The sequence below is a fragment of the Coccomyxa subellipsoidea genome (assembly GCF_000258705.1).
Source record: "Coccomyxa subellipsoidea C-169, whole genome shotgun sequence".
Taxonomy (NCBI): Eukaryota; Viridiplantae; Chlorophyta; class Trebouxiophyceae; family Coccomyxaceae; genus Coccomyxa; species Coccomyxa subellipsoidea.
The window spans coordinates 278,052-292,525 of NW_005178031.1; the positions used below are offsets into that span (position 1 = coordinate 278,052).

At 54.5% G+C, this 14,474-nt stretch overlaps 2 protein-coding genes across 2 annotated transcripts; one reads left to right on the plus strand and one right to left on the minus strand.

Moving 5' to 3' along the window:
- Window positions 1–423: 423 nt before the first annotated feature.
- COCSUDRAFT_37274 (alpha/beta-hydrolase) lies at window positions 424–4,736 on the plus strand (the record flags this gene model as incomplete). The annotated part of the gene is made up of 9 exons (XM_005645844.1): window positions 424–571; window positions 981–1,164; window positions 1,641–1,755; window positions 2,084–2,199; window positions 2,518–2,681; window positions 2,873–2,961; window positions 3,468–3,645; window positions 4,067–4,257; window positions 4,602–4,736. The coding sequence occupies 9 exons, from the start codon at window positions 424–426 to the stop codon at window positions 4,734–4,736; spliced, it is 1,320 nt and encodes a 439-aa protein (XP_005645901.1).
- Window positions 4,737–6,509: 1,773 nt separating this feature from the next.
- On the minus strand, window positions 6,510–14,427 carry COCSUDRAFT_56577 (hypothetical protein; the record flags this gene model as incomplete). Its single annotated transcript, XM_005645845.1, has 16 exons — window positions 6,510–6,670; window positions 7,029–7,182; window positions 7,400–8,512; window positions 8,613–8,810; window positions 9,093–9,217; window positions 9,376–9,705; window positions 9,900–10,085; window positions 10,346–10,485; window positions 10,718–10,908; window positions 11,226–11,435; window positions 11,716–11,931; window positions 12,236–12,301; window positions 12,500–12,659; window positions 12,952–13,108; window positions 13,475–14,189; window positions 14,380–14,427. The coding sequence occupies 16 exons, from the start codon at window positions 14,425–14,427 to the stop codon at window positions 6,510–6,512; spliced, it is 4,170 nt and encodes a 1,389-aa protein (XP_005645902.1).
- Between the last annotated feature and the right edge of the window lie 47 nt (window positions 14,428–14,474).

Below are 14,474 nucleotides of genomic sequence, written 5' to 3' on the forward strand. Positions count from 1 at the left end.
CGCTTCTGATGGCGGGCACCAGGACGAAACGGGCAAAGCTAGAAGACACCATTAATGTGACAGCGCTTCCTAGAGCCAGGCCTGCCGGGAATCATGCGGTGGGATCGTCTTTCGTGGTCCCAGGTGAGGTTTTTCGGCCACCAACAAGTGGGTCTTGGAGGTGCCAGCCCTTTATCTACGTTGGGCACAAGCTGAAAAAACATAGCAAAAGCAAGAGGAAATCTTTTGATACGAGGATCTGACATTGTTGTCCGCACTGTAATCGGATTGGTGACCCAGCCTGGCACTGCTTAATAGCTTGGCCATCACTGGGCTCAGAGGACATATCGGGCGCCCAAGAATAGACTTACCAATTAGTTAGACCTTTCTTTTTCGTAATTTATTGTCACTATCGAGTGCCTCTGATTTGCCTCCGCCAATGCCATGTCAGGCTTGGCGCTAACAGACCACACCTTCTCAGTGCCATTGGACTATGCCGATGAGGCCAAAGGTACCATCGACATCTACGTCCGAGAGGTGGTGGCCTACAGCCGCAACAAACACCAGCTGCCCTACCTGCTCTTCCTGCAAGGCGAGTGACCCTTCCTCGAGACGGCAGTATCCCAAACAGTGGTCCCACCTTCTGCATGCATATCGGAGGACCGATTATAATAGCATCTTGAGGATGTCTTGGAGCCTCCGAGCCTTGATGAAAAGCACCAGGCTTGTCTTGCACCTAAGGGGGCCACAAGAGAGGCCGCTAGACAGGAAGCAGTCCATCTAAAAATCTCAATCAAATTGGGGACCTCCAATCGCCCCGGCTGACGGGGGGGGCGGTATCCGATACTGATCACTGTGCCCACGGTTGATTGGGTGTGGCATGGATCTCGCGAGTCCAACAAGGGTCAGGATTATGGCACCCTTCAACTACAGCTTGTCTGCAGGATGCGCACCTTGCCTCTTGGCAGGACAAGCGTGAAGTTACTATAATAACCGCGCAGGGGGCCCTGGGTTTGAGGCGCCGCGGCCGACAGAGGCGAGCGCGTGGCTGAAGGCGGCGGTGCAGCACTTCAGGGTGATCATGTTGGACCAGCGCGGCACCGGCCGTTCCAGCGCCATCACTACACAGTCTCTATCGCGCGTCGGCGACTCCCGCGCGCAGGCCGAGTACTTGGCGCACTTCAGGTGAGCACAGCTGTTCAGCTGCAGGTTTTTGGGTGTGTAACAGGTGTCAGGTGCATGTCATCAGCGCTGAAGGAGGCACAGCTGGGGAGAGGGTGGCAATTGAAACAGGTTGACAAGGGTGCATTGATGCAGACTCTGCGGGGGGTGTCTCTTCGCCGAAGAGCTAGGTCCTCTTTTACGCAAAATTGTGCGGTCAAGGAAGCGACGCAGAAGGCTTCCGGTGTGCGTGTGCCAGATCTTGCTTGCAGGATGCAGCACACTTGAGCAATGGATCGATAGCAGAAAACCATTGCAGACGGGAAGTCTACCATTGAACAACAACTTGAGGAGATCATCATGACTAAAGCGCAAAATTCGGCTGGGCTATTGCATGTGTTGCAGACCTTTAGCAAACTGGCAAGATGCGCGCTATAGTACTTATCAGAAGGCCGAATCATATAAATAGCTGTGCACACAACCTTTGAGGTGATGTGCAGGGCGGACAACATAGTGAGGGATGCTGAGGCGGTGCGCATGGCAATGGTGCCCCCCGACGCGCCAGGTGGCGGCCGCTGGACGCTCCTGGGGCAGTCATTTGGCGGCTTCTGCGCGGCGCGTTCACTCTCTAGATTTCTTGTCTGCCCCTGTGTTTCTAGTCAGCTTTGGCAGTCTTTTTCATTTGAGGTGCAGCCGATTTTATAATTATCATTCTTCTTGTAATTGTCACGCATTTTTCCTGCCAGAGGAAACATGTGTTTCCAGGCAATCTGTAAGTGAAGGCTGCCGTGTATTCTGCCCCTTTCTGCGCTTGCCAGTCAACACTGGGCACAGTGTGTATACCAAATGCCAGCCTGGGCCAACGGAAGAGTAAAAAGTTTCTGTGATGGGAAAATGTGGGATTGATGGGCGGGGGGGTGAGGAAATGTAATAACGGGTGCAGGTGAGGTATCTGAGCGCTGCTCCTGAGGGGATCACAGAGGTGCTGCTGACGGGAGGACTGCCCCCCGGTGTGGGGGACCCCAAGGCCACAGAGACCGCCTACAAGAGGCTCTACAGGTGCACATCACTTTTGATGCCTCTTGTATTCACGAGGCATCTTGTATTCAGAGCAAGCACCACATGCAGATGGACCCAGCAAATTCAACACCCCAGACAAGAAGGAGATGATGCGGAAGGCATGAGGGAATATGCTTTTCTATGCTCTCAAGCCGGGCCCTTGTAGTGGGCATGAGAGGTCGCATATGTGCGCAGTATAGACATCCTTTCTCGGGGGAGTGCATGGAATGATTGCTTATTTCAAGTAACCCTCAGGATGATGTTAAAATTTAGATTCAGATTCATTTCAGTGCGCAGAATAATGTGTGCTATTCGCAGGCGGGTGGTGGGCCAGAACCAGAAATACTACCAGAGGTTCCCGGATGACGTGGAGGCAGTGCAGAGGATAGTCACGCACCTGATCAAGCAGCCGGAAGGCGGCGTCAGGACACCTTCGGGAAACTTGCTCACACCGCGCTCCCTCCAGCTGCTGGGGCTGTCAGGTGCCAACCTCCGGGCCAAATTACGGGCAGTGTAAGCTTGAAGTAAGCCTTAAGAAACACTGCCCTTGGATGCTCGTTTGAAATGACGTTTGAAGGATGGTTTGAATTACGAAGCCAAGATTAAAGAAGAAGCGTTTATTCTGGACATCCAAACTTTCAATTCGATGATTTGACATGGCTGGTGCATGCAGGCCTGGGGTCGGGTGGCGGCTTTGAGCGGCTGCACTTTCTTCTGGAGAAGGCCTGGGACGGTGATGAGATCAGCCTCTCCTTCATGAAGGTGCACCCTACTCCTACATTCATTGGGCTCACAACTGTATGAATGAAGCAGGAGGGCGTGCAGGCACGATGTGCCTCCTCACCAGACTAGAGGAATAAGCTGCTAGATAGCAAAGAAAACCCGCAGCCCGCTGCAAGGTCACATACATCCTGGACAACGCCATCTTTTATTTAGGCAACCCCTACCAAGAGTGTGGCAAGTAAACGTTGCCTGCATATGAGAGGGCAACAGCTTGGACGACAGGATGCCATCGGACACAACAAGACTATTCGCATCTTTGTTGGTTAATTAGTTGTAACCTGCATTGCAAATGTGTCCATGGTTGCTCTTGAATGGTGGCACTACCCTCAGCTCTGCTGCTGCTCCCAGAGCTTTGGAGGCTGAATGCTATGGGGGCACAAGAAGAAATGTTTGCATCCTGCCATGGAATTGGGTCCGCATTTATCTCCTCGCGCGGTGACACAACCCCGACTTGTGGAATGCAATGCATTTAATTCATGGCGCAGAGCTTTGATGGGTGGATGCCGTGGGATGCAAATCCGCTGTACGCGCTGCTGCACGAGTCGATCTACTGCGAGGGCCGCGCCTCGCGATGGGCCGCGCACCGCGTGCGCAACTCCGACTTCTCCGCCACCTTTGATGCCGCATCATCCGTCGCCAATGGCAACCCCGTGCTCTTTACAGGTGCTCAGCATATGCTGGTCCGCATCTTTTTTGGTGCTCTTTGCGATGTAAAGCTGCTCAGCCTCTTACTGTTCTCTGTACAGGGATCTTATTTCTGGATGCTTCTGTAAGCAAGGAATAGGGATTCACCTCTCGCAAATATCCCTTAATTGCATTTTTCCATCAATGCCTCGTATGTTTAGTCTCCAATGCGACTGCAGGGCAGGAGCCCACATCTGGTTTTCTACTTTTCAAGCCTCTTGCAATGCTAGATCCAAGCCATCTCCGACAATTGGATCTCTCAGTGCACAAAGACTAAGCTGCTCCAATCGCGTGTCACAAGCGCTGCGTCCTGTGTTTGTCAACCATTAAATAGCTGAAGACTGAGGAGGAAAGGACCTGTGCACCAGTCTGCAGCCTTGCCACTGTGTCGTCTGTGCAGGCGAGATGGTGTTCCCGTGGATGTTTGAGGACTTTGCTGCGCTGGCCCCGCTGCGAGGCGCGGCCGAGGCGCTGGCCGAGAAATCCGACTGGCCGCCGCTGTACGACCTCAAAGCTCTGCAGAGCACCACCGCGCCGGTCGCGTCCGCCACGTACTATGATGACATGTATGTGGACTGCGACAGCGCTCAGGTGGGTGTAAAAACCTCTTACAAGTGGCATAAATCCGCGCATGAGGCAGCCCTGTTCGTCTCTTCAGCTGCAGATGCTTCCTTCTTGTATTGAGCTGACTCTTTTTGCTGGACTCCGTACCAGAGAAGCGCCTTAAATTCAATGCGTGTCTTTGAGCATGAAGGTATGTTGTACTCACGCAAGCTCAGGCAACTTGACGCTTTTAAAGTGTAGCCAAATACAGCCAGGGAGACCTGGAAAGAATGCAGCAACATAGTGTGTACGTGCTAAGCTATTTGGGGTGGGCTGATTTGAATGAGGGCCTGTATGCCTGTGACTGTCCGGATGTGTTTGCGATCCTGCAGGAGACGGCGGCACACATTCGGGGCATCCGGCAGTGGGTGACGAACGAGTATGCACACTCTGGCATCCGAGACGACGGCGCTCGCATCTTTGAGCAGCTCCTCGCCATGGCCCGCGGCAGCATCCCCCTCTGCTGACCTGGCAAAGAGGAGTCAGGAAAGAAGCTGAGCTGGCGAACACTGATTTGTGGGATCGAAGCGCGGCAACCCAGCATCTCAGAAGTAGGCCCTTAAAGGATCCTGCCTGTCTGCTGGGCATCCCCTTCTGCTGAGCCGGTGCGCTCTGATTTGCCGGGGAACAAAGAGAATAACCAAAAGAGTTGGCCTGGCACGTCCCCTTCTGCAAGAAGAAAGCACAAAGGCCGAGCTGGCGCGATCTGACTTGCTGGCGATCAAGAGAAAGCCAGAATTTGCTGAGCTGGCGCGTCATGATTTGCCGGTGAACAAGCAAGAAGATCAGAGTAGCCGAGCTGGCGCACTCTGATGGTTCGGAACAGAAAAGCTGCCGAAAAGTGAGCACCCTAGGGAAAGGCATACATAAAGAATCTTGCCCGTCTGCTGCGCATCACATGCGCGGTGGAAGTTGCCTCGGACAGACTTCCCAAAGAAAGTCAGAACCTTTTCTTTGCTCGCTGCAGGTTCCTGCCGCTGTGTTTGGCAGCGACACACTGCATGCTGAGCTGGCATCCCTCCCAGAATTGGAACTGGCAGCTACGCACATGGCCCACCCTGTTGCTAGGCGTAAGATTCAAGGTCTGGTGTTCACCAATTGCAGTGCAGGTTAGGGTAATATGTGGGCAATCACAGTCCAGTCGTGCACCTGCTGCTGTGTGACCTCCGGTGAATGCTGCCTGCCAGTTCTAGGGGCGGTGATGAAGACTTTCCTAGAGATCTGTGTGACTGTAGCGCTTGATGCAGTTTGTGACTTTTATTGGACCAGCCGCGGCGAACATATCTGACATTTTCGATCCTTCTGCGGGATCCCAATAAGCCAGATATTCAAGACTGTCTTTATTGTCCGGGGGCAGCAATCCAGGATTGCAAGTGTACTATGCAAGTGTATAACTTGTGAGGCGGACTTAATCCAGATTCTATCTGTGAGTGCCGCTACAGAGCTCATATTGGAGCCTCAGAGCATTGCAAGTACATGCCAGCTCAAGCATAACGGCTGCAATGCCGCTGATTTCTGGTCATGCAGGTCTCTCCGAGGCAAGGCATAAAGTGTGGGAGAGATGTGATTTGCGCAATCGTGCTTGTGGTGCAGTGCAGCTGCTTGAAGTCTTGATAGCCACATTGGTCCATGATATCAGGAGATGTCTCAAATTGGCGTGTTGTGGAAATTTCCAAGTGTTGGCATGGTTGGGAGTGGGTCTGCCTGTGTATGTCATGTGCACATGTGTCATTGAGTGGAGTAATCTGGATACTTTCCGGATGCGCCTGGATGTCAGCAAGCCAGGAAAGACTCATCAATGCAATCACAGTGAATGCAGCCATAAATTCGTCACTTTGCAAGCTTAAACATGACATCAGTCACGCATGCAATTGTACCGTGCGCATGCAAATTCCTATTCACAGACAAGGCCTTCTCAGCATCCATGTGTTCCCAAATTCCTATAGTGCACCCTTCCCACATACAGGCTTAATTCCCTGCCTGCCATCCTTGGTGTTCACCAAATCAGAGCTTCATTGAACAGCATGATTCAGAGACGGTTCTCAAGCATGCTATTTAACACTATCCATCCTTGGTTTTTATCTAATGCAGCCAGCTATTCACATGTTCCTCACCGTAAATTGGAGGCACTTTGCCGTTCAAAGAACACTCTGCTTTGTTCATTCATTTTAAATCTGCGCTGTCAACTCTAAAGACGGTTACATTCATGTTTGCATACTTTCATGTTTCAAAGGGGTGCTCTATGGTCCGCTGTCAGACTGTGTGAGGTCCACCACAATGTCCTCGTCTTTGCGCGGCGTTGCCTCCCGGCTACCTGTGCGGCTCCTGGAGCGCGGTCTGCGCCGGCCACTCGCCTGCTGCTGCAGTAGCTGTTGCTGCCGCCACTTGCTGTCCAGTGACCCTGTGGCCCAAAAAACACATGCAGCTTGTCAGCAATCTGTTGCAATCGTGAGCCTTGTTGCTGTTTTGATGTTTCATGCTACCATGGTAGCCAACGCGCAGGTGTCCACAAACACATGTGGCTTGTCAGCATTCAATTGAATGGCCTTCTTTCCTTTGTGATGCCTCATCTTGCTATGGTAGCCAGCAGAGCTCCCCTTAATTCAAACCACAAAGCCCTCATGCTGAGGTGGGTAATTTGACTAGCAGGAACTCGTCTGAGGATCATGCTCGCAACAGTCGGGTTTAAGCCACGCAAGTACTTGCGTACTCGAGAACAGTACGTGAAGACATATTAGTGTATGGTCAAGAAGGCAGACCATGCTCTGCCGAGGCCGTTGCGGCGCTGCCGTCGCCGCGACTCTTCTGCCCCGGCGCAGTAGGACTGGCGCTGGTGAAGCTCGAGGGCGGCTGGTACACCTTTGCACGCTTCACCTCCCGGGACCCATCGGACGCCGCGCCGTCAAGCGGCAGCTGCAGTACAGACAGAATGTCACTAATTTGTTCCATGCAACAAGATTCACCGGAGAGTTTTCATTACATCATGTCACTCAGATATTGACGCATCGAGGTCTATGTTGTAACTCCGTGAACCCTCATGCGAAGAGCTGTCGAGCCCTGGTAGATTATGCCATGGTCAGGAGATTGCAGGTCACAGTGTTGCGCAGAGGAGAGGCAGAAAGGAGCGAACCGGGCTGGTAGACGGCACATTGAGCGGACGCAGAGGAGATAATCTCCTTCGCACAATGAGCGGCGGCGAATAGCTCACAGAGTGAGAGAGCGGTGTGCGGGCTTGACGCAGCAGCTCTGCAGCTGCTCTGGACTCAGCGCCTGAAGCAGGTGCCTCCACCGGAAGTGGTCTCGTCTCGTGAAGAGTCAACCTTTTGGCGGCAGCCGGGCTAGACGACAATCCCGCATCCGCCCCTGCAGCGGGCCGCTGCCGGGTGTCGTCCGTCTGCTGCGCATCGTCTGTAGCCTCTACGCGGCGCCGCAGACGTGACACGCCAAGGGCCCATCTGCGAGCAATGAGTCCCTCGGAGCCGCGTTCAGCAAGTCGCCCGGCTGCGCCTTGCCAGCCAGCTTCCTTGCCAACTGCAGCTGCCGGCGCATCCGGCTCGGCTGAGCTGCGCAAGAGCTGTCTCGCGCGTCTGTTAGCAGCAAACCGCCCGGCTGTGCTTACGTGCTGCGAGAAAGGCGCCTTGCCGGCGGCAGCTGCAGGCTCGTCATCTGACTTATCAGGCTGGGCAGCAGCTGCATGGTTATCGTCGGAGACATCAGGCCTGGCATGCCTGCGCACACACCCCTTCGCAAGCATGCTCCGCCTGCCGACTGCCCCCATACGGCGGCGAGTTGCCGCTGCCCCCTGCGAGCTGCCTCCGCTCGATGCTCTTGATGCACTGCCGGCCCGGCTTTCCTCCCGCGGCCGGCGGCGCTTAGACGCCCCCTGGGAGGTGGCTCGGCTGGAGGCTCCCGACGCGCTGACGGACCGCCGGCCCCTGGAATGTGGCTCGTCACCAGAAGACGACCTCGCGCCCCGCAGCCGCAGGCCGTAGGACTCGAACCTCTCCTCCATCAGCCGCACGTTCTCCGCGCTCGCGCCCTTGGACTTGTGCCTGCCCAGCGCCCTGCCCTCGCGCACTGGGGGGGACCACTCTCTTCCAGTGTTCGCTCTGGCAGCGGTGGATCTGCCCCTGGCGCCAGCAGAGCTCCTGCCGGGGCCCCTCTCTGCTGCCTTGCGTGGCGCAGAATCTTCTTCCTCTGCATCTGAGCCATCCCCTGCTGCGACATCAGCATCACTCGCAGCCTCGCCGTCACCAGCAGAGCTCCTGCCAAGGCCCCTGTCTGCTGCTCGGCACTTGGCACAGCACCATTTGTTTCAATAGCGTGCAGCAGTGAGGGCGCACCGGCACTTCCACAGTGATGTTTGTGCCGAAGGCAGAGTGGACGCGGCCGGGCGACCACGTCTCACTGCCAGCGTTGCGCACCTCCACCTCAGTGCCCTGCACAAAGTCGTCCGCAGTCTGTACGTCCACGTCACCATCCCCATCCCCGTCCGACTCCAGCACAATGGGCTTCGCCACAGTGTCTCCCGGGGCAGATTCCTGCAACACGACATTCTTCCTTCTTCAGCCAAAAATACACTATGCGCATCCATCGACAGTGTCCTGATCGAGGGATGCCCAACTGCGATTGAATTACATTATGTTGCGCGGATGACAAAGTCACATACAAAGGTCTTCAGTGATTCTTCCATGCATCTGGTAGCTGCATGTGGGCCTTCGGGGATAAGTCATAATTGGTGGCTTCCATGCATCTCTTGGCTGCAGACGGGTAGTTTGCGATGAGATAGCCTTATACATGCAAGGTAGCTGGTCTCTGCATACCTCTGGGACTGGTGCCTCAGAGAACTGCTGCAGCAGGCTCCTCTGCAGCGAACGTGCGCGCATGGCAGCGTCTGCGTCTGAGGACGGGGATCCTTCTGGCTGTGCCTCTGCTCCCAATCCCATGTCTGCAAATGGCAAGACTTACTGGAGAACCACAGAAGCCAGAACGTACAGCATGATTGCACTTCCCCTATTATGCAGTAGTCATTGGTGCAGCATCGGCTAGGCTTGGCTTGCATGCAGGACAATCCGCTGCGTAGGGAATGTTCATTTGCTTGTTTACCTTCGTCAAGGGCTTCGTCAGGCGGTGGTGGAGAGACAGGTCCAGCCTCCTGAGAAGCTGATGGTGCCTGCTGGTCTGCACTGTCATCATCTCCGACTGCATCTGCTTCCTGTTCTGCTGGGCCAAGCTCAGGATGAGCCACGGGAGCTCCATCCATGGCTGCATCCTCTGCAGGAGCCTCCTCAGCGGCTACCTCTGGCTCTGCAGCTGCCTGTGGCTCAGCAGCTTCCTCCATGTCTGCAGCTTCCTGTTTTTCTGCAGCTCCCTTTGGCTCTGCAGCAGCTTCTTCTCCTGATGGCTCGGCAGCTGGCTGTAGTGCATCGGGTGCACCTGCACAAGCATGCAACATGTTTCATACACAGCAGTGCACTTGTAGTTCATGCTCTGGCCAGCAAAGAAATGTGACTAGCATTAAGCATGTATCCAGCAGGAAGAGAATGATGTACAAGATCTTTAAGCACACTTGAAAGACAAACAATCCTCCTCTGTGAAATTTCAATTTCACTGAGATTAGTGGGACTCACCTTGCAGGGACCTCCTGCCAGCCACAAGCACCTGGGTGGCCCCAGGAGCCAGGCCAGCAGCATTCCAAGCCCTGTCGCGCCCCCCTTCCTCGCCTCCCTCCCCTTCTTCTTCGTCATCATCTCCCTCACTGCCACTGTGCAAGCTCTCTCCCTCAATGCCGTCATCGCCGACACCGCCACCTGCTTCTGCATGACCAAACAGATCACAATTAAAGATTAAGAAGAGATTAAAGAAAGGGGGGACTGCAAGTGATGCAGTGGAGCGCAGCGCCTTCGGAGCAAGCTGGATTCCTGATGCTCACCTTATGCATGCACGGTAATGTGATCACTTGAGGAATGGCCCAGCATGAACCACACCACACCAGGACTGCATGTGCCCAAAACGCCAAGCATTTGGCACAGCTTCGCAAGTTTGATCAGCAAAAATGAAAACTATATTTGCACACCTTCCATGTGAGTGTCGGCTTCAGCCGGCTGTCCAGCGTCCTCGTCATCGCTGACCAGCCATGAGCCGGTGCTTGCATCATCGCTGATATCGCCGCCATCAGCAGCATCCTGCTGACCCTCCTCTGCCTTCCGCTCTTTCCTGCGCAGTGGTGTGCAGCTCCTCTCAGCTTCATTGCATGTCATCCTGACAATTTCTCCTGGTCTTGGAACCAATTTCATACATGATGTGCCGGTGTGCTTAGCAGATTGATCACCTTCTGGTCTTGGGCTCAGTGTCAAGCACTGCTTTCATCATGCGTCCGCATGCATGGCAAACACTTACAGCTCGTGCACTCAAGGGATGCAGAACAATAAGGCAGAACAAGCCGCACCTCTTCGAGGTGCTCTGTGGCCGGAGAGGAGCCTTGGGAAGAGCAGCACTTCGCAGCTGAAAGTCCCGCTCCAGTATGAGGAATAAGGTGGCCTCCAGACTCTGGCTGTGCCTGCGCAGCGCCTTCACCGACACCCCGTGGTTGCCCACATGAGCCTCCAGCGCCTTCACCACAAGATCCAGCAGCCGGCCCTGCAGATTTGTCAGCGCAACATTCTATGAGGATTAAAGCAGTGATGCCCTTCTGGCATACATTGTAAGGAGCAGCTGAGCACATCCATTCGCAGCGTTGCCATCCGCGTGCAAGACATAACTGCTACATACACAATGCACCAGTTGCGTGCACCATGTCTCTGCCACCGGAAACGATGCAATTGTTGACGCATGCTCCTGAGCATGTGGCATGCATGGAGAGCATGGCTAGGCATTTTCGGATGTCATGCTGACACTGGGGGGAATTGCTGCGCCTGATCCTGAAGCACTAGCCAAATGAACTCCTACATGTGTACGATGAAATTGGAGCTTGCCTGTGTGTGGTGCTGATCATGTGTCCAGCATTCCCTCTGCTCTGCAGCCCTGCCCAGCCTCCAGAAGCGGTAGGCTCGCTGCTCCAGTCTGGGCACATGTTTCTCCTGCCACTTGGCGGCCATGCCAGCCAGCTCTTCAATGGTGGTCTCAAGCGCCGTTGCTATGCGCCCCAGAATGGCCGGAGTCAGCACCTGGACAGAAATTCAAGTCAACATGATGATACACATACTGTACAGGAAGGCATGAGATACACATGCTGCTCGGCTGTCTGCAAAAGCAATAAATTTCATGCATCATCGTGCACCCCCTACACCAGAGATGGACAAGGGCAATTACTTCTGCCATGGGACGGCATGAAGCATGTGCGCAAGCATCTTGAATCTATTGCATGCCTGGTTTTGTCAATTGCCATGAAGAAGTGGCATGCATGGAGAAGTGGCATGCATGGAAAACACAACGATGGAGACACACCCTGGCAGAGCCCCACTGCCGCTTGTCCACCAGGTCTTGCGCAAATTTAGCCACATGGCCGGCCATGATCTCCAGCAATGCACTGGCGCGGGGCTCCTGCAGCAGTGCAGCTACTAGCAGCGCCTTGATTGCTGCCTTCACGCGATCCCTCGCCGTGCGCATGCTGCTGTCCTCAAACAGCAGATCCTCCGCCGTGGCGTCTTCTGCATCATCCTCCTGTACACCAACACAAACTCATCATCCCATGAACGCGTGAGAAAGGACCCCTTTCATTTAGTACATCTCGTCCCAGACTCATTGCCTTGGCAAGTGGCAGAAGCAGAACTCCTGTCCCAAGCACCTGGTGTTATTGCATTGTCAGTGCATTCTCATGGCTGTGCTACGACGGGCATTTCACAGTAATGCATGCGGCAGGCTGCAATTCCATCCCTGAGAATATGCTGGTGGGCTGTCTTGCCTGCTCTCCCTCAGCGGTTCCTGAGGGGATGTCACCGCTCAACTCTCCCCAAGGGGGCAGGACCTCCTCGCCCTCCTCGACCCCACTGCTCTGCGCCTCTCCCTTGTCTGGCAGCTCTCCAGAAAGCACCTGCCCAGAAAAGAGGTCCTGGATGAATGTTGTGGAGCACTGGAGCACTGCAGCTGCGTACTTCCATGCATGTTTTGGAAATCCTACATCTTTCCCTTTTCATACGCCGACAGAGACAATCCAATGTGACGCAGCTTTGGATATCTACTATCCCTAGACAAACGAGACAGCAAATTATTAGAAAGAGAAGTGCAGAACCTGGAAGGCGCTGTCTCCTGAGCCGTCCTCATCGTCATCGCTGCCCTCAGAAGAGGTCACATCCTCCATGGGAGTGAAACCACTCCAGAGCTGCCTTCGCAGCAGCTTCTGCTGGCCCTTCTGGTATGACAGCCCCTCTCGGCCGAGGAGGTACGCCCACCTGCATGCGCACATGTCATATATGTACATACATATAATCCAAGGTGCCAAGATAGGCCGAGCTGGAAGGCTGTCATAGAAACGCTGCTGCAACGCACCTCAGCCAACTGTGACTTGGATAGGTGTGTATAATAATTATAATATAACCCACCATAATTTAAGACCTACTCAGCGCAAGTCTGCTCTGCCATCATGCATAATCCCTCACAATGTGCCGTACATACATCAAGCACTCTTAATGTACTTTCAGGTCCTTCAAGTGCAATGCCAAAGAGACTGCGCTGCCAGCTCACCCATAGGGGCCGTTGTCATCTTCTGCCAGCTCCTCAATATCTGTCTTCAAGGCCTTCAGCTTGGTGCGCCAAGGGGCCAGGGCAGCAGACGGCTCCTCTGGCGGCTCAAGACCCAGCTTCCCCCACAAGTGACTGGGCCATGCGCACCGCCGTTTCCCTGTAGTCATGCCGACAAAATTATCACACCACTATCAGTATGTGCTGTTTGCCATTGCAAATGCCCGATGGATATTTCATGTGAATGGCCTGCAGGCCGTCAGGCACACTTTTGCGGTACCTCAAAAAGACTCCGCTAGTGTAACAGTTTTGTGAAGGAACCCCACAGGATCCCAATATCCTTGAAGAGCTGAACATGATGCTGTAGGAGTCTGGAATGTGTACAATCATGCCGTATATCAGCAAAACAATTAAGAGCCTTGAAAGAGACAGAGGATCTTATGTGCATCTGACAGGCTCCGGGGCTCCCTGAAGGCATAGAAGGTATCCCCTTGCCTTCCCTTCAATGGGCTAGCACTTAGGCCACCCTGCGCAACAGCGCCTGAGCCGCTAGCAGCCTCTGCATCTGCCCTTTCCCTGGAGCCTGCTTGCCCGCTGGCCTGCGCCTCGTCCTCATCTGTGTTGCTGTGGCTGGAATCTGCCAGTCTGCTCCAGGTTTCCACAGACTGCCTTGGGGCATCCCTGGTGGCATGCAGCAGATCTGATGCTTCAGCCTCATCCTCGGAGTCTGGGAACATACTGTCTGGGAAAGGCTCTGCATCATTATCCTCTGCACCGCCATCGCTGAAATCCATTGCTGCTCCAGTGTTGTCCTGCTGGCCTGAAGGGCCGGCGAGGTCATCAGACATGGGCTGATCCACTGCTTCGCCAGCATATGGGCTGCCATCTGCAGCAGTCTTGGCTCCAGGCGCTCCGCCTGTGAGAGAGCCGTTGCTCAGCAGGACTTGATGGTCGTGGCTGGCCGCTGCAGCTGCAGCAGGCGGGGCAGCCGGCATGCTGCGCTCCGCATTGGGGCTTACATTGGCCTGGGAGGGACCTGGCAGCAGAATCGTTGGGGCTGGCTGATCCTGTAGGGCAAGCTGCTCTGTGTAGCGCTTGTTGAGTTCAAGCTTCTTCCTCTGAATCTCTGCCTCAAGCTCGACCTTCTTCCTCTGATTCTCCGCCTCAAGCTCATCCAGGGCTCTCTGCCACTCATCTCGGATGCGCAACTTCCTCTCCTGTTCTTGGATCTGCGCTTGGATCTGCGCGACAGAGGAAGAATATGGTTGCATTGGCGAGCATGAAACCCTCCGCAACAGATTCCGGCTGGAGTGCCTCTCGGAACTGGATTTGGTAGATGGAAATAACCCCTCTCTGACTAGAAATTTGCGGCGATGCGCAATTCCGCTCACCATAGGAAGCATTGTTTTCAAAAGCATAACAGCAGCTCACCGTCTCCCACAGGCGCTCCAGCTCGTGGAGCCCGATCGCCTCACTCATGGATTGGTATTATTTCTTCTTCAGCGTTGACATCTTCAAAACCAATG